The 24,165-nt window shown below is 36.7% G+C and overlaps 1 protein-coding gene across 2 annotated transcripts in view; it reads right to left on the bottom strand.

Moving 5' to 3' along the window:
• Positions 1–23,026, bottom strand: part of LOC124776232 (chromosome transmission fidelity protein 18 homolog) — a 490,396-nt gene extending 467,370 nt beyond the window's left edge. For both annotated transcript variants that reach the window (XM_047251092.1, XM_047251091.1), the window contains exons 1-2: positions 22,649–23,026; positions 2,680–2,822 (exon numbers count right to left, since the gene is read on the bottom strand). In XM_047251092.1, coding sequence (XP_047107048.1) covers positions 2,680–2,822; positions 22,649–22,727 — 222 coding nt within the window. In that variant the 5' untranslated portion in view covers positions 22,728–23,026. The remainder of the gene's footprint in view (positions 1–2,679; positions 2,823–22,648) is intronic.
• Between the last annotated feature and the right edge of the window lie 1,139 nt (positions 23,027–24,165).

Genomic DNA, 24,165 nt, shown 5'->3' on the forward strand with positions numbered 1-24,165 from the left:
AAAGGAAGGAGGAAGGGGATTTATCGATATAAAAAACCTAAATTATGGACATAATAGAGGGAAACATTCCACGTGGGAAAAATATATCTAAAAAAAAAGATGATGTGACTTACCAAACGAAAGCGCTGGCAGGTTGATAGACACACAAACAAACACAAACACACACACAAAATTTGAGCTATCGCAACCTAAGGTTACTTCATCAGGAAAGAGGGAAGGAGAGGGAAAGACGAAAGGATGTGGGTTTTAAGGGAGAGGGTAAGGAGTCATTCCAATCCCGGGAGCAGAAAGACTTACCTTAGGGGGGAAAAAAGGACAGGTATACACTCGCACACACACACATATCCATCCGCACATACACAGACACAAGCAGACATTTGTAAAGTGATTGCTTTGGCAGTTGACAAGCGATTCCCCATCCAGTTCAAGACAAAAGTGATCTAGCAAAACCTAGTCCTGCCAGTATATTTAATAGAAATGTGATTTGAAAAATGAGGTTCTTGCTGTGTTGTAACTGCATGCAGCATAGCCAAGAACAGATAGCATGAACTCTATGCTGTGCTGGATCTGTTCCATCATCTCAGTGAGATGAGGCAATGCCATGCAGACTCACTGATGTTTGAGTGTGTTCGTGCCAAATGTCTGCTTGTGTCTGTGTATGTGCGGATGGATATGCGTGTGTGTGTGTGCGCGCGAGTGTATACCTGTCCTTTTTTCCCCCTAAGGTAAGTCTTTCTGCTCCCGGGATTGGAATGACTCCTTACCCTCTCCCTTAAAACCCACATCCTTTCGTCTTTCCCTCTCCTTCCCTCTTTCCTGATGAAGCAACCTTAGGTTGCGAAAGCTCAAATTTTGTGTGTATGTTTGTGTTTGTTTGTGTGTCTATCAACCTGACAGCACCTACATTATGGACAGGTAGACAATTTAAGAAAATTCTTTATAGAAAAAGCAGAAACTAGCAAAATAAACAAAGCAATCACTCATATAAATACATCGGCTACCTCATTGCAATTTCAAACCACTTCTACAACCCTTTAGATCACATAACATCAACAGATACGAAGAAAGTAAATTGGAAAAAGAAAACACTACATGGCAAGCACCCGTATCATCTAACACAGCCACACATCGATCAAGACGCATCTAACACAAGGCTAACAAAAGGCAATATATACAGTGAGACGGAAGGATTCATGATTGAAATACAGGATCAAACAATAAGCACAAGGTATTACAGCAAGCATATTATTAAAGATACCAATACCACAACAGATAAATGCAGACTTTGCAAACAACAAATAGAAACAGTAGATCACATCACAAGCGGATGTACAATACTAGCAAATACAGAATACCCCAGAAGACATGACAATGTAGCAAAAATAATACATTAACAACTTGCCATACAACATAAACTAATAAAACAACACGTTCCCACATACAAGTATGCACCACAAAATGTACTGGAGAGTGATAAATACAAATTATACTGGAACAGAGCCATTATAACAGATAAAACAACACCACATAACAAACCTGACATCATACTCACCAATAAAAAGAATAAATTAACACAACTAATCGAAATATCCATACCCAATACAACAAATATACAGAAGAAAACAGGAGAAAAAAATTGAAAAATACATCCAACTGGCTGAGGAAGTAAAGGACATGTGGCATCAGGATAAAGTAGACATTATACCAATTATACTGTCAACTACAGGAATCATACCACACAACATCCACCAGTACATCAACACAATACAACTACATCCAAACGTATATATACAACTACAGAAATCTGTAATTATTGATACATGTTCAATTACCCAAAAGTTCCTAAATGCAATGTAACATATACCGTACAGTTAAAAGGAAGTCATGCTTGATCGAAGTCCGCATCACTTTCCATTTTTAACCAGACATAACGTCTGAGAAAGGAAAGAAATAATAATAAAAAGTAATTCTAAGTGAACTGCAATATCATCATAGTTTCTACACAGTTCTATGTCTCCAAACATTTAAGGACTCATAGATTTGGTGGGACAAAGTATTAAAAAGAACAAATTATTGCAAAATGATACTGAGCAGAAAATGTGTATCATCTAATACAAGTGTATCAAATAGTTCAACTGAACACACAAGTGTCAGTGTCCAATGCTTTTAGCTGATTTTTGTGTAACTAGTTGGCAAAATTAATCAATTGGTAGTTTTTTATAAAACAGGGTTTTATTTCATTATAAAATACAGGCAACTCTTGCTGTATTGGGACGACAAGTTTCTGGAAGATCACATTATATTTCTGTCCATCCATCTCTGACTGTATTCCGCAAAGGAAGAAAGAAAGAAGGGGAAAAAAGTCACTGAGCACTGGAGTCATGAGTGTTCCTCCTTAATCTGAATACACTGTCTTTTCTGCCTGGTGAGAACCATAATTTTATTTATCATCATAGGTGACCACTTACAGAAAAGAAAAGGAGAATTTGGACTATTTCTTCAAGGTTTCCAGGTCAATACTGGCATGTGAGAAAGGCGCATACTATTCATGCACAGTTTTGGGCACCTCAGAATAATAATATCAAATACCAACATAGGCAAAAAAATTTAACAAAACAATTATTTTCAATGAACCAATTTTTGGTGCCTCTATCAGATGATAAATTAGTGAGTACATACCATGTCGCCATTTGTCGGGGCTGTTGAAAGAATTGGCACTTCTGTTGAAACATTTTTCTGAACAAGTTTCAGTGGTGGACTGGAGAAATCAAGGCTACGTTTGGATTTTGGTCTTTGCCCTAGGTCAGATGCCGCACATTCTTCTGTAAAATGTAATACAGATAAATTATTATTTTTTAAATACACATCTCACTTTTTTATGCTAAGTACTACAGATAAGGAATGACAGCAGAGACTTTTCAAACAACAATTTTAATTTCAAACAAATGTAAATCTAAAGTTACATTAATTAAACGGATATTTATGATGGGTTAAACATATGTCCAGGATAACAATACAGACTTAGACACATGCCTTACACTGAAAGCCCATATCAACTGGACTAGATGCCTGCACTGTGTATGTTCAGTTCAGAGAAAGCCCCCTCAGATTGCAGTCCACAAACTGATAAAGGTATTAAAAATTTAAAAGAAATAATGTAAGCAGCCCCATAGTATGATGGTCAATAAGTATTATATTCCTAATCATCTAGTGTGACTTACGGGTGGAATATTTTTTTCATTTTTAACTAGAGAGGTCAATATATTCATTTATAAGAGGGTCACATTGTTTGCAAGTGCTTTCTAAGTGCACAAAATTACAGAAATGTGTGTTCAGTCAACCACTGATTCTCTCGCTGCATAACAGCAAACAGTTTCACATTTATTCTGTTTTAATAATGAGGATGGACTTAGCATCATATGAAGAAAGGAACATTGGAACTTAATGTGTCACTGATGATAAGATCAATACAGGCTTTAATTACGCAAAGATGAAGAAGGAAATCAGCTGTGATCTTTCAAAAGGAACCATCCTGGTGTTCAGCTGCATTAATTTAGAGAAAACACATAAGACCTAAATGTGGGTGGCAGGACAGAAATATGATGTACACTAATCCAAAGTGTTTCTGGTCACAGTGACTCTGGAATGTCTTTGGTCTTTATATCCCTAACGGTGGTGTTTGGAATAGGACACTGAAACAGTCCAGTAGTAACTTCCATATCTTGCTAGTTTTCTTGCTTCTCTTACTTTTTCCTGCAGTCACCACACAATACACTGCAGGGGTCCTGTTATTCAGTATCCTTGAAATGTAACACACCTTCCCCCCTGTGGAGTTCAATCTGTTATGTCAAAGATATGGAAAGAGACTTTTCTTGCTCCATTTGAAAACACACTCAGAGGAGTTGAAATCAATGTATTCCCTATAATGTACAACTCCAACTTCTCTTAATGAATGAACTATACATGTGTTACAGCCCAGCTAGATGTTCTCATATGCCCATCTCCAATGAGACTCGGAACAACAGTACAATAAAACATGAACATCAATGCTGTGATGATTTCTTTGGTGTCATGGAGATCATGTGCACTCCATACCTCCCCTCACAACCCCACAGGTCAAAGAACTCCACCCAGCAAGTAGAACTGCCAGTCCGCAGCGGACAACGTCAGCAGCACAGTCTGCAGCGGACGTCGGCAGCACACAATCAGTACAATCCCGATCTGCACAAATCAATCAAAAAACCTCCCAAAAGTGGGGTCTTTCCTACTTACTAACTACCATAACCCACGAACATCTTTTGTTGACCAATGGATGTCAAGGATGTGGAACATCTCATTCTATGAATGACATTTTATACCTCAGCTCCAAGTAGTTGTCTCCCCTGAACACATTTTATGTATCATAATTTGACAACATATAGATCTTAAATAAAAGCATAAAAAGTTACACTAAACACCTAGAGTTGGTGACAGAGTTCAATGAAGTCATGAGAATTTCTATTGGCAACCTGTAATTACTTGAAATGATATGTTATTAACAACGTAAAATAATAAAATTTAACTGCAACCAATGTGCAATACTGAAGAAATGGTCCTTGCTTGGTATTTGCAGTGGTTGAAGGAGTGCTACCACTGCTTTAATATCTAATCATTAGGATCTGTTATACTTGTCACTTACATGTTAGCATAGTTTCTCATGAGAGACCTTCCTTTTAATAAGTGTACAATTGTTTATATACAACTAAATAAATATTCAAGGTGGGTACTAATAATTATCTGAGCACAAAAACAGCCTGGTGATTAAATTCATACAAATTTTTATTTAAATATATCCTTAGTGTTTGTCTGTGTGCTCGAATGCATTCACTAAAACAAAAAATGTAAATGAAGTGTGACAATGACCATCAACTTACAGAATACCAAAGCCCCTTTAATTCAGAGGCAGATGAACTAAAACAGAGGCCATGCTACATACTATTCAAAACTACTCACACTTTTGTTGTAACTGACATGAAAATTTTATACTGTCAACGCAGTCTATATATATTACTAGTAGCGGATGCTAACACAAAAAGAAACATACATGACCATGCTTGTAGAGCAAAGACATTCAATTTAGCTGAATGCATAAAAAACAGTGCACCAAATCAACATAAACGCAATTATGGAACAAGCAACTGAAAGGGAGGAGATAGGAGGGAAATAATGAGGAAAAAAAGATTTTTTTTTTTTTTTTCAAATGGAAAATGGTATTTATTTTCTCTTTGGTTGTCAATTAACACCTTAACAACCCATCTGAAGGGAAACTGCCAAACAAATCACTGGGAGTATTTTATCTCTATGATTTAGATATACCATTCAGAGTCTATTCAAAAATTGTTAGATCAAGATATCAACACAACTGCTCTCAAGTGTGAACCAGATTTTGATCACAGTCTCATCACTAACTTCTCATTGAATACATGGAATATTAAGCAGCTAATAAATGAGTCATCTCTCTTAAGGAAAACTTTATCCAGAACACAAAACCGGTAGCATGTCCTCTGTATAAGCTGAGAATAATCTGTTTAAACTGCCTGTCTTCTGTTCAGTGCTTCTACTTATCCATCATCTTAGCCAGCAGTTGAGACAGAGACTGACTGATCATCAGTAGCAGACATTACATGCATACTATAGATGCCATAGCTCCAGTGTACTCAGTTTTGAACACAAAAAACTAGCCCAAATATCCATGATCTACAACTCCAATAAAAGAGGCCACCAGTACCACATCCATTTCAATTCTTTGTTGAACAACGGAAAATCCAGGATGGAATGCTGTGTGTGTGTGTGTGTGTGTGTGTGTGTGTGTGTGTGTGTGTGTGTGTGTGTGTGTGTGTGTGCGCGCGTGCATGCACGCATGCGCATGCGTGTGTGCATGCACGTCTATTTTTGACAAAGACCACGTTGGCTGAAAGCTTATATCGTGATAGTCTTTTTGTTGTGCCTATCTGTGACTCAGCATCTCCACTATATGATGAGTAGCAACTTTCCTTTCATATTGTCACTTCTTTGTTGCTTTCTCTTGACTGTGTTGCTTATTACTGCCAAGTAACTTGAAGGAAATCTGCAGTGTTCAATGAACACATTATTTAGATGTAACTGGCACTGGTGATTATCCAGTTGTGGACAACATTATGCACAGCACTTGGGCTCATAATGAACTCTAAGAGACTTGTATATCTCACTGAATCCGGTGAGTTGGTTTTGGCTGTCAGCTTAGTTTTTCTAGATCCACATACATTTTCTCTGAGAAAACATGACAAGACATGGTCTAATTACATAACTCGATTTTTAACTCTTAATGAAAAAAAATTGATAAATGTAACTTAAGAAGATACAGATATTATCGATTCAGAAATTCATCTTTGGAACAGAAGGATATGTCAAGTAGAAATGATTTTAATTTGTTTTTAAAACTTCCATTATCTGTCAGCAACTTTAATTCATTATGAAAGTGAGAGAATAAATGTATTATCAGGATGTTGTCAGTATGCACATTTTTTTGAACAGTTGCCTACATGAAGTTTGAGAATAGATACCAGATATCCTTACAGCACATTTCTCTGCAATTAATGCTTTGTGTGTGTGTGTGTGTGTGTGTGTGTGTGTGTGTGTGTGTATGTGGAATTGTCTCAACAGCTATATATGACATCAGTAAAACGGAGTACAAGAAATAAGCTAATTTCCAGTTAGTTCCAAATTTCCTTTCTCCCATGCTGTATTGTTATTGATCATGATGTATCTCGTCTTCTACAGAATTGAATGAACTATGTTTTTTCTAAATTAAGTGACAGACCATTTACCATGAACCAATAATGATGATAATAATAATAATAGGAAAGGGCCAAGGAAGTGGCAGATGTGGAAGATGGAAGATGTCATTATGACACTATTTAAAATGAAATGTAGATGGGAGGAATACAGGAGATTGACCAAGGAAGTTCTTTGGTAAGGTAGTTCTTTGATAGATTCTGAAACACACAAAAGAACTGAGACAATGACCTAATCAAAGGTTAGTATATGACATTATAAAAGATGCAGGAGCAACTACGATACATGCACCATAATTCAATTATTCATTGTGTTTGATTTATCCCATCTACATCTACATACACACTCTGCAAACTGCTGTGCAGTGCAAGGCAAAAGGTATAGCCTGGTGCCACATGTTAGGATTACTTCAAATTCCAATTCCAATTACAGAAGGACTGCTGAAATGCCTTTACGTATGCCATAACTACTTTAATCTTGTCTTTACAGTCCCTGGAGATCTTTAATTACCAACATCACTTTTCCACATAATCACCAGCCAATTGGATACATTTCTGCCAATGATGAACAAGTTTTCTAAAGCCATCACAGAAGAAGTTGACACTCGGTTTCTGCAACCAATGTCTTCATCAGAAGCATAATTATGTCCCCGCAAATCGTCTTTCAATATCGGGAACAGATGGAAGTCAGACAGTGCTATGGAGGATGCTGTACGGTGGTGAGATTCAGTCTCTCTGCTCTGCTGTGGTGGCACATGAAGTGTGTGGTTTGGCACTGTCATGCTGCAGGAAAACATTTCCCTTCTCCTTTCAGACCCTTGTTAGCTGTCGTTTCAGAGTTCGCAGCATTGTGATGCAACACTCTGAATTTATTGTTGTTCCACAATCAAGGAAATCAACATGGATAACACCACCTGCACCTCAGAACACTGTGACCATGATTTTTCCAGCTGAGGGCTGCATCTTGAATTTCTTTTTCTGGGGCCAGTCTTTGTGTCGATATTCCATAGACTGACATTTCATCTCTGGGTCATAATGGTGTACCCACGTTTCATCTCCTGTCACAATTGAATGGAGAAAGTCGTCACCTTCGTTCTCGTAATGTGAGAGGAGTTCCTGCCTAATTTCAAGTCTGTGTGCTTTCATTTCACGAGTCAGCATCCGGGGTAAAGCAATAATGTGACCCATACGTGCTTGTGAAATGCCGATTGTGCTTGCAATTTCTCTCTGAGTAATACGATGATCGTCCTGAATCAATCTGTCAACATTTTGCTTGTGAAACTCAGTGGATGATGTCATAGGACGTCCAACTCTTTGTTTCTCATGCAGGTCATATGTTCCTGCCTCAACATCTTTAAACTCACTCGCCCAACAACATACAGTACTCTCATCATCACAATCACCATAAACTTCTTTCATTCTCTGGTGAATCTCCTTTGGGGTGACACCTTCTGTTTTCAAGAATTCAATGACTGCATGTTGCTTAAATCACATTGAGCGACCATTGGCGCAGGGTTACATACCTTACACTGTAACAACACAACCGTTCAATGCTAAGGCTTCCCGCCAACTGGAGCTGTAGAGAGAGGCTATGGAACAAGCCAGTACCTGCCGCATACCAATGCTGCCAACTGTTGAGGAGATACGGAGGTGGAGGCAGTACTTTTCAGTCAACCCACGTATATGTATGCAATTACAGAAATGTGCAAAAAGTAACTATTCCAAAATGAAAATTACAATGCTAAAAAGCTGTGTTAAACATGTTTATACATTCTGAAAAGACATTCAAAATTATTATTATTATTATTACTACTACTACAGTTTTTTGATGATTATTTGAAAACATCTATAAAACAGGTAGTCCAACGTATGAATCATATGAGTTGTCTTTACAGGATAGTTCGTAACCTATTACTCAAGTTCTTTTAACTAAAGCAACAAATAATGAAAATCATGATGACAAAAAAAGCTCATAAACTACTCATTTGAATGTTAATATAAAAACTGGAAAAATCTGGTTCTCTCCTCTTACAACAGGACTCAGTGAACCCGACACAGAGCAAATAAAAAGATATTTGATACAACTAACTGAAGAGCCAATCTGCATAACTTGTACTTGTTAAAACAGTGTTATTTTGCGACATCACTATACTTCATCTACCCTTTGTATAATGTCTTACGCAGACAAACCAGTACTCATCACTGATATCTGCTGAACTATTTCAATTATTGATTCAGTAATATCACAAATAGGTTAAACCTCAGAAGTTAAATAACACACATTGCCTGAAGCAAGATGACATGAAAAGTAGACTAGTACAAGCCAAGAGGGCATTCTTGGATAAAAGAAGTCTACCGGTATCAAATACAGGCCTTAATTTGGGAGCAAATTTCTAAGAATTTACATATGGAGCACAACCCGAAATGAAGAGAACTCAAGCACTTGAGATGTGACCTCACAGAAGAATATTGAAAATTAGATGGATTGATAAGCTAAAAAATGAACAGAGTCACCGCAGAAAAGGTGATACAACGTGGGTTAAGATCAGGGAATAACTTCTGTCATACTAGAGGGAGCTGTAGAGGGTAAAAATTGTAGAGGAAGACAGAGACTGAAATACATTCAACAAATAATTGAAGATGTAGAGTGTAAGAGCTACTCTTGAAATGAGGTGGTTGGCTCAAGAGAGAAATTTTTGATGGGCTGCATCAAACCAGTCCAAAGACTGTTGAAATATATCATTTGTGATTGCTCCAGCTAAATGAAACTTATTAAATTGGAGACAAAGCCACTACTATGTAAACAGCTGCTGTTCCTTCAGTTGTATTAAATATTTTAAGTTCATTTGATATTAGTAGTTTAATATTTACTTGATTACATTAGAATTTTTGAAAGAAAATAGTGATCTACATTAGTAGCAAATGTAGTTGGTTCAGAATATCCAACACTCCTCAAGCAGCTTTAAAATGCATAGACTATGTAGCAAAATCATACTTTTTAGGAATTGTCAATAGACTTAAAATGATCACATAAAGATACTGGCAAAGAGAACGTCATCAACACACTACGCCTTTACAATCCTCTCATCAGTCTGGAAAAGCTACCACCTTGTGGGACATACTATTCCTATGTATGATCAATTCTACACTACAGGTTTCTTTTCAGGGGATCAAATGACCAAGTAAGGAGAAGATTTTTCATCAGTGGAAAAGGGCCATAAGAATACTAATTAAAAGTAGTGCTCAAGCTCATAATAAGGAAATATTTAAGAAAAATTGTGTATCATTTCTGCGAAAAGTGAGTTCACCTAGCAATCTGTTGTGCACATCAGGAACAATGCTAAGTATTGATTGGCGACTCCATGGAGCACCACAACCAGACAATGGATATAACTGGAAGGAGAAACAGCATTGGTCGTATTTTTTTGTTTTATTATCCGCAAAATCGATTTTCAGTCACTTAGTGACCATCCTCAGTGCTGTAATATACAATTAAAATTGGTAGGCACTGGTATCAACAAGCTTAGAGCAGTCACATAAACATTTTGCGGATAATAAAACAAAAAAATACAACCAATGCTGTTTCTCCTTCCAAATGTTAAGTATGTCACAAATAGTTCTATACACAATTGTAGCACAAGAACTAGCAAGTAAAATAAATAAGCAGATCTAAATAGTATTTTCTATCATATACTTAAACTGTATCAAAATTTGCCCAAGGAGATGAAGCACCAACTAAAACACATTTGCATAAAAAGGCAGTCAAGAATTTACCTCTTATACAATGTATAAAGAGTCCAACATCTCACTCATTATTAGTGGATGATGACTCTGTTGTAAAGACAGACTGAATGTAAGACATAAAGATTTAACAGAGGCACAGTTCACACCTAGTCATGGTCCTAAAAAGTAATCTTCAAGTATGTGTAGTGTGCACCATGAGAATTGTGGAGATATTAAACTGACAATGTGTCAACATATGCTCTTCCAGTGTACACTACCCACTCACAACCAGGTGGAGGGAATGGCTACCTCCCTCATAAATATAGGAACATGCACTATAGTTCCACACTTCACCAGGGGTTGGCTAGTATGACCATTTGTTGAAATGATATATCACAACACTATGATCCAGCTGGAAATCTGAGAAGTTATCCATCAGTAAATAAACACTGCATAATTATTTTTCATATTATTAAACTAACTTATTACTAGTATGTACAAATGTAAGAAAACTGTGCATTAGGTATAACCAAATGAGAAGTGCATTTCTTAAGACACAGACCTCATATTCAGGAGGATGAAGGCCAATTCTCTATCCAGTCAGCTTGATTCAGGTTTTCTTTTGTTTTTCCTAAATCATTTCAGGCAAATTCTATAATGGTTCCTCCACCAAAGCCAAGACCGAACACCAGTCCTCTACTCATTAAAGATGTGCATATATTCATGTGTCTATACATTTACTTATGTTTTTCTTGTATAGAACTTACAGATATTGCATCATTGTAAAATGACCCTTCGACAAATAAACTGATATATTAATACCATGGAAACTGCTACTTGCCAGTTAGCTTAAAGGATTCTTCAACCTTTTAATATAAATAATGAAATATAAATTGTCGAGTGAGTATCTTGTGATATGTTTAATTTTGTTTTGAATTAATTATAATTCCCAGTTTCTTGTTTTATGTAGGATGGGCAATTGTTGGGTACCTTTCTGCCCGATTAAGTCCACATGAAAAATATTTTTTAGTTTTGTGGTGTGACTGGGCGGAGTTCAGCTGAAACTTATTTCTATTATCAGCAAGAAAAACCATTACAAAGCAGGCCTAAACGTTCCTGCAACTGAGTATGAAAATTTGAAAATACATTAATTAAAAAAAGCACAATTAGGCTTTATCTAATTCACATAATATTGTTATTGCCCTCTTCTGCCAAATGAATGCTTTTAAATTTTTTAAGCTGCACTATCCCAGATGATATTTTCATAAAACAGGAACTGAAAATATGCCAAATAAGCCAAAACTTTTGTCCTCAAGTCATTACAATGAGAGAAACTTCTAAGAGAAAAATATGCTGAACCGAGCTGCTTTATTAGTTTAGCTATGTGTTTACACCATTTTAAGTTGTTACCTAATTGGATTGGATCTCTGGGAGGGGATTGCCAAGAGAAAAGTGGTCATGTGAAAAAAAGACTGAATAACACAGAAAAAGGCCATATTATATACGTCAGAGCATGACATTTCAGAAGTCTGAATGTGGTAGGGAAGCTAAATATTCTGAAAAGGGGTACGTAAAGTCTCGGACTAGACATAGTGATGGTCAATGAAAATCCTAAAGGCATACCATGAATAAAAGATAAGGATTTCTGGTCAATTGAATAAAGGGTAAAATCGACAACAGCACAAAATGTCTAATGGGAGTAGAATTTGTTATGAATGAGAAGGTAAGGCATAGAGTTAGTTACTGTGAATAATTCAGTGGAAGGGTTATTCTGAGAACTGACAGCAATCTAACTGATGATGATGATGATGATGACTGGTTTCATTGGGCGCTCAACTGCGCGGTCATCAGCGCCCGTACGAAGTCCCAATTTTTCACACAGTCCAGTTTCTTTACTCAGTCCAATTTAGCCACTGTCACAAATGGTGATGATGAAATAATGAGGACAATACAAACACCCAGTCCCCAGACAGAGAAAATCCCCAACCCGGCCAGGAATCTAACCCGGGACCCCATGCAGCAATGCTAGCCACTAGACCACAAGCTGCGGACGCAATCTAACTGAGTTCAATAGCTTGGCATATATGAAAATCTCACAAGGAGAAGATGAAGAGATAGAGAAAGCACATGCAGACATTCGATAGGTAACTCAATATGTAAAGGGAGAAGGAAATTTAATATTCATCCTGGGTGATTGGAATGCTGCACTGGAGAAAGACACAGAAAATACGGGCTTGGTAGTAGGAATATGAGGGGAGAAATGCTAATAGAGTTCTGCAATTAATTTCAGCTAGTAATAGTGAATACATTGTTGTAAAATCACAAGAGGAAGAGGTGTACTTGGAAACGGCCGAAGACATAAGATTCCAGATGGATTATACACTCCCTTTAAAAAAAATGGAATCCCTTTCTGATTCTACACTGAACTTGCAGTTGAGTTGGCACCTCTTATAAATGTAATCTATCATAGCTCCCTCAAACAAAAAACCGTGTACAGTAATTCGAAGGAAGGAAGCACAGGTCACACATGTTTCCAAGAAGGGCAGTAGAGGCAATTTGCAAAACTTCCGTCCAAGACCCTTCAGATCGATTTGTTGTACAGTCTTGGAACATATTCTGAGCTTAAACATAATCAGATACCTCTAACAGAATGACCTGCTCCATGTCAATCAGCATTTATTCTGGAAACATCAATCAAGTGAAACCCAACTCACACTCCTCTCTCATGATATACTGAAAGCTTTGGATCAAGGCAGTCACATAGATGCAGTATTTCTTGCTTTCAGAAAAGTGTTTGGCTCAGTACAACATCTACAATTATTGTCAAAAGTATGATCATATGGGGTATTAAGCAAAATTTGTGACTGGGTAGAAGATTTTTTCGTACGGAGGATGCTGCGTGTTATCTTGGGTGGAGAGTCATCAAAAGATGTAAAAGTAACTTTGGGTGTTCCCCAAGGGAAGTGTGTTGGAACCCTTGTTGTTCATGTTGTGTATTAATGTCCCTGTGGACAATAGTAATAGCAACCTCAGACATTTTGCAGATGATGCAGTTATCTCAAATAAAGCACTGTTTGAAAGAAACTGCACATAAATATTCAGTCAGATCTTGAAGAGATTTTAAAGTGGTTCAAAGATTGGCAACTTGCTTTAAATGTTTAGAAATATAAAATTATCCACTTCATAAAAAACATAGTATACCATGACTATAATATCAGTATAAAAAACATAGTATACCATGACTATAATATCAGTAAGTCAAAGCTGGAATCAACCAACTGCTACAAATAACTGTGTGTAACACTTTATAGGGTTAGGAAATGGAATGATCGCATAGGCTCATTTGTGGATAAAGCAAGTGGTAGACTTCAGTTTGTTGCTGTAATACTGAGAAAATGCAATCAGTCTTCAAAGAGGATTGCTTACAAATCACTCATGTGACCCATTCTGGAATAATGCTCAATGCTGTACCAAATACCACTAAAGAATGGTCACAGATTTGTCTGACTCCTGGAAGAGTGTTACAGAGACACTGAAGAAACTGAACTGGCAGACTCCAGAAAATAGATGTAAACTATCCTACTTACACAGTTCCAAGAACCAGATTTCAATTATGATTCTAGAAATATACTACAACTCCAACAATCCCTCACACAGGGATTTTGAGGACAAGATTAGTTGGCAATCACCATGAATGGAATGGGAATAAATCCTAATAACTAACTGATGCAATGGGATGTATCCTCTGAAAGCACTTCTGAATGGTTTGTAGGGTATAGATGTACAGGTAGAGGTAAATGTATGGAATGAGAGCAAACCAAAGAAAGACGAAAGTAAGTGACAGTAGTAGAAATGAGATTAGCAATAAACTAGTAGAAATGAGATTAGCAATAAACATAACATTAAAATTGGTGACCACGAAGTTGACAAAGTTAAGGAAATCTGCTACCTTGGAAGCTAAATAATGCATGATGGAGGGCAAGAGGCACAGCAATGTTCTCTTTTGTAGTATCTTGTGGTACTAACAACAGACTAGCTAAGAAAAGAGGACATTCCTGGCCACAAAAAGTTTACTAGTAGCAAACAGTTCAAGGTTCAGAAGTAACAAGCAGGAGTCCTTAAACTATACAGCCACGAACAGCAACATTATGTTTATATTACTAGTTATCTAAAAAAAATTGTGGTATATCAAAGAACTTTGTACTGTAGGGGCCAACTGAAGGAGTCAGTGCAGTTATTAAGACATTAACCTCATTTTTGGGAGAATGGAGTGTACTCTTGTCTACCATCTCAATTTAGATTTACTGTGCTTTTCCTAAATCATTTCATGCAAATACTGTGAGGGTTCCTTCATCAATGTCATAAATGTGGACCAAGACATAAGATGAATACAGTACAGCAGTCTTTGGATTCAAGACCACAACAAAAACATATGTAATGTTTCATTCTGTATTGACTTGTCCTATATCTGCACAAGATGTACATGACCAAAAATATACAGAAGGATAAAATAAAAATACAGTTAAAAAATTGTAAGTAATCAAAGCACTTGTAAAACTATATCATGATCAATATCTACAAAAGTTATTTATTTTGTAGCGATCAGCAAATTGAAGAGTTTGCTTGTGAACTGATATTGAAAAATAGTTCACTTTTAATTATAACTGTATATAGATCCCCATTGGGAAATTTTGAAATGCTTATGAGGAATCTGGAGTCTTTATTATGCTGTCAGAAAACAGCAAGCAGTTAATAGTCTGTAGTGACTTCAAAGTCGATTTTCTAAAGGGTTCAAATGACTCTGAGCACTTTGGGACTTAACGTTTGAGGTCATCATTCCCCTAGAACTTAGAACTACTTAAACCTAACTAACCTAAGGACATCACACACATCCATGCCCCAGGGAGGATTAGAACCTGCAACCATAGCGGTCTCGCGGTCCCAGACTGTAGCGCCTAGAACCGCTCGGCCACCCCGGCCGGCAATTTTCTAAAGGATTCTGACAGGGAAAATGAGCTGGAAACCTTATTTGTATCCTACAACTTGATCCTAGTTATTAACTTTCCAACACGGGTGGATAAAGACAGTAGGGCAATAATGGATATTGTTTTGTCTCCTGAAGCTCAAAGCAAGAACATACCATAACTGTATATCCAGTAAGAAATGCTCTTTCTGGTCATGATGCACACTTAGTGAGGATAAGTAAGATAACAGCTAATGGTATTGATACTCCTCATGGAAATCAGTTTGAATAATTACAACACCAGAACATACATTTTCAACAATAGTTAACATGAGATAACCCAGGATGAAATTTACAATGAACCAAACTGCAACACAAAATTTACTCTACTCCATGATAAATTCATATCTTTTTTTTTTTTAAAACAGCATTCCACATAAATAATCAGAAAGGACATTAAACAGTCATTAAAAAAATATGAATAAGTAGAGAGGTTAAAGTACCTTGAAATAGAAAAGTGTAATGTATCTGCTGGCAAGAATAAGTAGAAATTCTGCAGTAGTTGCTCACTGTGAAACTACTCAAAATTACAAAGAAAAGTTATTAAAAATCAAGGAACATGCATATTATATCAGAAATCAGTAATTACAACAACAGACTTAAAGCTATATGGGATGCAGTGAAATGAGAGACAGGACAACCTGCCACTAAACAAGATAACATCACTATTGAATGCAATGGAAGACTACAAATGATAAGTCATAGGTAGCAAATATATTTCATTGTTGTTGTTGTTGTTGTTGTTGTGGTCTTCAGTCCAGAGACTGGTTTGATGCAGCTCTCCATGCTACTCTATCCTGTGCAAGCTGCTTCATATCCCAGTAACTACTGCAACCTACATCCTTCTGAATCTGTTTAGTGTATTCATCTCTTGGTCTCCCTCTACGATTTTTACCCTCCACGCTGCCCTCCAATACTAAATTGGTGATCCCTTGATGCCTCAGAATATGCCCTACCAACCGATCCCTTCTTCTAGTCAAGTTGGGCCAAAAATTTCGCTTCTCTTCAATTCTATTCAATACCTTGTCATTCATTATGTGAGCTACCCATCTAATCTTCAGTATTCTTCTGTAGCACCATGTTTCGAAAGCTTCTATTCTCTTCTTGTCCAAACTATTTATCATCCACATTTCACTTCCATACATGGCACATATGAGTAGAGAGAATAAGGTGGGAGGAGGAGTTGCCACTTATGTCAAAAGTTATCACTGTGTAGAAGGCTTAGATACAAAAAAGTTTTGTCTAGAGCAACATATAGAAGCATGTGCCTGTCAACTTTAACTGAAGGAGGGCTCTTTTATAATTGTAACAGTATATAGGTCCCCTTTAGGAAACTTTCACTTATTCCTGGAAAACCTGGATGCCTTGTTGTGCTATCTGTCAGATAGGGGAAAGCAAATTATTAGTTGTGGAGACTTCAATGTTGACTCACTGAAAGACTGTAATAGGAAGGATGACCTGGAAGTCTTGCTCGGTTCTTTCAATTTGACATCTGTCATTAATTTTCCTACTCGGGTAGTAAAGGACAGCAGAACATTGATAGATAACACGTTTATAGACCAAGATAGGTTTAAAAACATAAATTCTTGTCCTGTTGAGAATGGGCTTTCTGATCATGATGCTCAGCTAGTTACAGTATAGGACATAGCTCCATTCAGTAATTCAAAACTACCCTCCAAAGTTGTGCATTCAATTAATGACTCAACAATTAGAAATTTCAGAGAAAATCTTCAGCAGTTCGACTGGGATGAGGTGTACAAGGAACCCGATGCTAATTTAAACTATAACTTATTTCATAATACACTTGTAAGAGAATTTGAAAACTGTTTCCCCAAGAAAGTAGTTAAATCTAATTATAAGAAACTATGCAAAAAACCTTGGCTTACTAAAGGAATAAAAATATCTTGTAACCACAAAAGGGAACTGTATCTAACAACAAGAAAGAGTAATGACCCAGAAACAGCCAAATATTATAAAAACTACTGTGCTACATTAAGAAAGGTTATTAAAAAGTCCAGAAGCATGTGTATCATGTCTGAGATTAATACCTCTGATAACAAAATCAAAACAATTTGGAATACTATTACAAGGGAGACAGGACAACCAAGAGTACAGGATGATGGCATCACCATCAAAGCGAATGGAAACTTGATAAACAACAAGCCGGAAGTCGAAAACATTTTGAATAATCATTTTTTAAATGTTGTAGAGAAAATAGGATCTAAAGGTTCATTAGAAGAAGCAAGGCACTTAATGGAAGAGGCCTTACCCACAACATTTGATACAACTGATATTCCACCCACGTCTCCATCTGAAATTAGGAAGATAATAAACTCTCTCAAGAATAAAAGCTCACAAGGAATTGATGGCATTTCCAGCAGGATAATAAAAGCTTGTTCCCAAGAAATAAGTGGGATTCTTAGCCACATATGTAATAGCTCTCTGAAGCAGGGTATTTTCCCAGATAGACTGAAGTATGCCATTGATATACCACTGCATAAAAAAGGAGATACATCTGATGTCAACAACTACAGCCCAATCTCTCTTCTGACTGCCTTATCCAAAATTTTTGAAAAAGTTATGTATTTTAGAGTAGCTTCAGACCTTTGTAAAAATAAAGTTTTAACAAAATATCAGTTTGGTTTCCATAAGGGTTTTTCAACGGAAAATGCTATATACACTTTCACTAATGAAATACTAAATGCTCTGAGTAACCGGAAGTCACCCGTTGGGATTTTTTGTGATCTATCAAAGGCTTTTGACTGTGTAAATCATGGAATACTTCTAGATAAGCTGAAGTACTGTGGTATGAATGGGACAGTGCTCAAATGGTTTAAATCATACCTAACTGAAAGAGGGCAGAAAGTTGAAATAAACAGTTCACATAATATGCAAAAAACTGGTGATTTCCCAAACTGGGGAACAATCAAGAATGGGGTGCCGCAAGGTTCGGTCTTGGGTCCTCTGCTGTTCTTAATATATATTAATGACTTGCCATTCTATATTCACAAAGATGCAAAGCTGGTACTTTTTGCCGATGATATAAGTATAGCTATCACACCCAACAGACAAGAATTAACTGGTGAAACTGTAAACGATGTTTTTCAGAAAATCATTAAGTGGTTCTCCGCAAATGGGCTCTCATTAAACTTTGACAAAACACAGTATATACAATTCCACACAGTAAATGGAAAGACACCATTAATTAATATAGACTTCAATCATAAATCGGTAGCCAAGGTAGAATATTCAAAATTTCTAGGAGTATGCATTGATGAGCAGTTGAACTGGAAAAAAACACACGGAAGATCTGCTGAAACGTCTAAGTTCAGCTACTTATGCTATTAGGGTCATTGCAAATTTTGGTGATATACATCTGAGTAAATTAGCTTACCACGCCTATTTTCATTCTCTGCTTTCGTGTGGCATCATATTCTGGGGTAACTCATCATTGAGTAAAAGTGTGATGATTGCACAAAGGCGTGTAATCAGAATAATTGCTGGAGCTCATCCAAGATCATCCTGTAGACACTTATTTAAAGAGCTAGAAATCTTCACTGTAGCCTCACAATATATATATTCACTTATGAAATTTGTTATTAACAATCTGAACGAATTCAAAAGTAACAGCAGTGTACATGGCTACAACACTGGGAGAAAGGATGATCTTCACTACTCAAGGTTAAATTTAACTTTGATTCAGAAGGGAGTAAATTATGCTGCCATAAAAGTCTTTGGCCACTTACCTAATGGCATCAAAAGTCTGACAGATGGCCATATAGCATTTAAAAAGAAATTAAAAGAATTTCTTAATGGCAACTCCTGCTCATTAGATGAATTTTTGGAAATACGGAAGCGTCCGATCCCGCCCGTCTGCTTTGACCCATGACGTCACAAATATGGCGGAAACAAAAACAAACACACACACTTTCCACAAGAAGCCTAATGACACTAACGAGACAAGCGTGGGAAATGGGGTGTTTTGGGTGGGGGGCAAACTAAATATAAACAAATTTAGACGCCTTGCGTAGCTACAACGTGTAAGTGAAGACAGCCATGCATGAATACCCACCCACCTCCCCAGGGGTTGTAACCCCTGCAACCCATAGAAGATGAAGATGCTTTAGTAGCTGATTAGTGTTTTTGTCTTTTTAAAAAAAAAATCTCACGGGATAGAACGAACAGATCAGAAAGATAAATATAATAAACTAAAACAGAAATTGGAGGAAACAGATAATTAAAATAAGTAATAAGAGTTTTTGATTAAAAAAAAATCTCACGAGATAGAACGAACAGATCAGAAAAGTAAATAAAATAAGATAAAACAGAACTGGAGACAGCCACACTCAAACCAAACTCCGCGCCGTCATGACGTCACACACAACACCCTTACGTCACGGGTAAAAGCCGACGCGTGGGATCGGACGCTTCTGTCGACCCGAATTTTTGGATGTAGTAAGTGGGTAATTTCCCCAACCCCCACAAAACAAAAAACAAAAACAAAAACAAAAAAATCAAAATATTAAGTGTCATATAATATTTTGTGTAATGTAATGTCCTGTATAGACACCTTTTATTAACCTGACACGTTCCACATCATTACGAAGTGTCGTATTCACGATTTATGGAACAAGTACTAATCTAATCTCTAATGTACAAATACTTTCAGAAACGACTTCCTGGCACTTAAATCTATACTCGATGTTAGCAAATTTCTCTTCTTCAGAAACGCTTTCCTTGCCATTGCCAGTCTACATTTTATATCCTCTCTACTTCGACCATCATCAGTTATTTTGCTCCCCAAGTAGCAGAACTCCTTTACTACTTTAAGTGTCTCCTTTCCTAATCTAATTCCCTCAGCATCACCCGACTTAATTCGACTACATTCCATTATCCTCGTTTTGCTTTTGTTGATGTTCATCTTATATCCTCCTTTCAAGACACTGTCCATTCCGTTCAGCTGCTCTTCCAGGTCCTTTACTGTCTCTTACAGAATTACAATGTCATCGGCGAACCTCAAAGTTTTTATTTCTTCTCCATGGATTTTAATTCCTACTCTGAAATTTTCTTTTGTTTCCTTTACTGCTTGCTCAATATACAGATCCATTATCATTTTTAAATGTAATAGAAAGTATAAGAACAACCAGTTCAAGAGAAAACTCACAGCAGTATGTTGAAAAAGTAACTCTCATAAAATTCAATCGAATATGAATGTATCATAGACTTCCCCTGAAATTAAGAAAATTAAATATCCTCTTAAAAATATAAGCTCATCTATATTTGATGGTGTTTCCAATAGATTACTACAGATTTGTTCCCACATAATATGCCCCATAGTATGTAACATACTTAATGCATAACTAACTTAAGGAATTTTTCCAGAGAGACTGAAATAGAGAGAGATGTCAATAATAACCACAGACCTGTTTCACTACTGACATCATTTTCCCAAATTTTTGAGAAGGCGTTGTATTCTAGAGAAGCATCTCAACTCAGCAACAATAATACTCTCAGCTCTCAGTAAATCACAGTTTAAATTTCAGAAGAGTTGCCCTACTGAGAACGCCATTAACAAGTTCACTCATCAAATTTTACAAGCATTAAATAATAAAACAGTGCCAGCTGATGTTTTCTATGTCCTAGCTAAGCCACTCATTGTGTGCATCACATTATTAGGTTTTATGTGATTGATGTTACAATCAACCAATGGATGATATTATAGCTATACAAAAGAGTGCAGAAAGTTGAACTCAAGACTTATATCAATGTAGTCCATGTATATTTTCTGATTGGGGAGAAAACACATATGGGGTTCCCCATGCCTCAGTCTACAGTCTGCTATTGTTCGTCACATATGCAATGATCTTTCATCTAATACACAACAAGCAGACTTTGTTGTTCTTGCAGATGGCACTAGTATTGTAATCAGTCCAAACATGCCCAAAGTAGTGAAGAAATGCTAAAAAATGAACTTAAAAGTATAATTGGCTGGTTTTCAATGAATGGTCCCAATTTTATTATTATTTTTTTTTTTTTTCAACAGATGTACTATGCCAATGACATGTGTAACACTTGTGGAGGAAATGACAAATAGGGTGAAAACTTCAAAATTCTCACGAGTCCATGCTAAAGAGAATTTAAATTTGAAAAAACATATTTTGGAACTGCTAAAACAACTTATATCCCACACATTTTCACTTAGAATGATTACAAATCTTGGGGAGGGACACGTAAATAAGTTGACTTTTTGGTGTATTTTCTTCCAATAATGTCATATGGAAGAGTGTCCTGGAGTAGCTCATCTGTAAGAAAGAAAGTTTTAATAGTTCGAAAACGTGCTGTAACAATAATATGTGGTGCCCACACATGATCATGTTGTATACATCTATTTATGCACACATGATCTTGTTGTACACATCTATTTTAAGAATTGAGCTTTCTGGCCACTGCATCACTTACATTCATTCCCACATGAAATTTGTTGTAAATAACCCACAGCAGTTCAAAAGAAACAATGATGCACATAGTTACAATACCGTACCAGAAGAAAAAAAAAATGGCATTCATTACACCACATTAAAGTTGTTTTAGCACAAAAGGAGTGCATAAGGCTGCAACAAAAATATTTAATCACTTACTCAGTGATTTACAATATCCGACAGGCAGCAAGGTAAAATATGAAAATGAAATCCAAAAATTTCTTCTTGACAGCTACTCCTACTCCATGGAAAAACTTCTGTTACTGTAATGTGTAAAAGGTGGCGGGTAGGTATTACTAAAGCCTTGTCAATGACAAGCATGTAGGAGTATTTACGAAATAATCTGGGACTTGTCCCACATTATTATGATTCGTTGTGCAAATGATCCATGGAACATAAAACTACCAAACTAATTGACGTAATAGCGCGTATTTTTAAGAGGATACAAATTTTAAGAAAATGCCATCATTTCTTCTCAAGAATCACGAAGTTCGAATTATCATGCAATAATCAAGGAAAGAAACAATGACAAATATTTCAGTTCCCAGTGGAGCATCCAAGTAAATCACAATCCGAACACACAGCCTGCAGACGACAACTACCGTAATTACCTTCCAACTCCATCATAAGTTCCATTTCATCGGCATAAGCCATATTATATTCCTCGTCTTCATCATAGGGATACTCCATTTTTGTGGGTGGCGGGCAACAGGCACAGCAATGTTCTCTTTTGTAGTGTCTTGTGGTACTAACAAACGTCGGACTTTAAATGACACCTAAACAGCTGACACTACCACCATAAGTAAAACACGCGATTTCGGGATATTTCAGTAACACAAGAATTAAACACACATCAGAAGGTCTTTGCCTCAGATAAAACACTTTTGTTCTTCACTACTATCAGCTGTTTTTCTCTTCATGCAGAACTGTAAACATATTTATTTCTTTTCCGGTCATCGAATCATAACACAGTATACACACACTCTATTTTCGCGCCAAAAGACTACTTGCAATATTAGCTTTGGCCCGGCTGACCTTCATTTGTTCATTCTCATAACTAAAGTCTCTGTGTCAGGAACTAGGGAACACAACCACAGACTGTGACACAGCTTTGAATTTTAAGGTATTAAGTTCAATTTACATTTAAAAGAACATCAAAACATCGTGCAGTTAATTTGAAGTGACGGCATTTACAAAGCTCGTCAAAGGAACGGGAAGTCAACTTTAAGGTCTCGCGGAAACAAAGTTTTGACGTTGTTGTTGGCGTAGTGACGACTGCATCGCGTTCTAACATAGTTAGACTCTGACTGCATCGTCTGCTAACATTAGTAGTTAAACTATTCCAGCCCGCTAGCCGCGCTACTCGCGTAAAGTACAGAATTTCGTCCTTATGTGTCTCTTTACCCTTAATTTTAGGATCTGCATGTTTTTCCTACAGTGGCCGTCCACAAAAGAGCCCATGCGTCTGAAAGCGAAAATGATTCTTGGTTCTGCATCATCTAGACAAATAAAAAGCCTACAGTGTGCATAAATAACAGCATAAATATATCAAATAGTTTTCATTAAATAATGTTTCTTAACAACGAAAAAGTCAGCTGTATTGTGGCGAACAGTACAGTCGTCTACATCTACATGTCTACTCTGAAATTCACATTTAAGTGCTTCGCACAGGGTTCATCGAACCACAGTCATACTATCTCTCTACCATTCCACTCCCGAACAGCGCGCGGGAAAAACGAACATCTAAACCTTTCTGTTCGAGCTCTGATTTCTCTTATTTTATTTTGATGATCTTTCCTACCTATGTAGGTTGGGCTCAACAAAATATTTTCGCACTCGGAAGAGAAAGTTGGTGACTGAAACTTTGTAAATAGATCTCGCCGTGACGAAAAACGTCTTTGCTTTAATGACTTCCATCCCAACTCGCGTATCATATCTGCCACACTCTCTCCCTTATTACGTGATAATTTCAAGAATTTTATTCACCATAGATCATTTTACAATGATATTGGCTTCGTCATACAAGATGTACTAGTACATACAGAATAACAAAATAAGCTTCTGTTAATACATTATAAATACATTTGAAGCATGGCAGTGTACCAAGTTACAAAGGATAACTTTTAAA

Source organism: Schistocerca piceifrons, chromosome 2 (assembly GCF_021461385.2).
Source record: "Schistocerca piceifrons isolate TAMUIC-IGC-003096 chromosome 2, iqSchPice1.1, whole genome shotgun sequence".
Taxonomy (NCBI): domain Eukaryota; kingdom Metazoa; phylum Arthropoda; class Insecta; order Orthoptera; family Acrididae; genus Schistocerca; species Schistocerca piceifrons.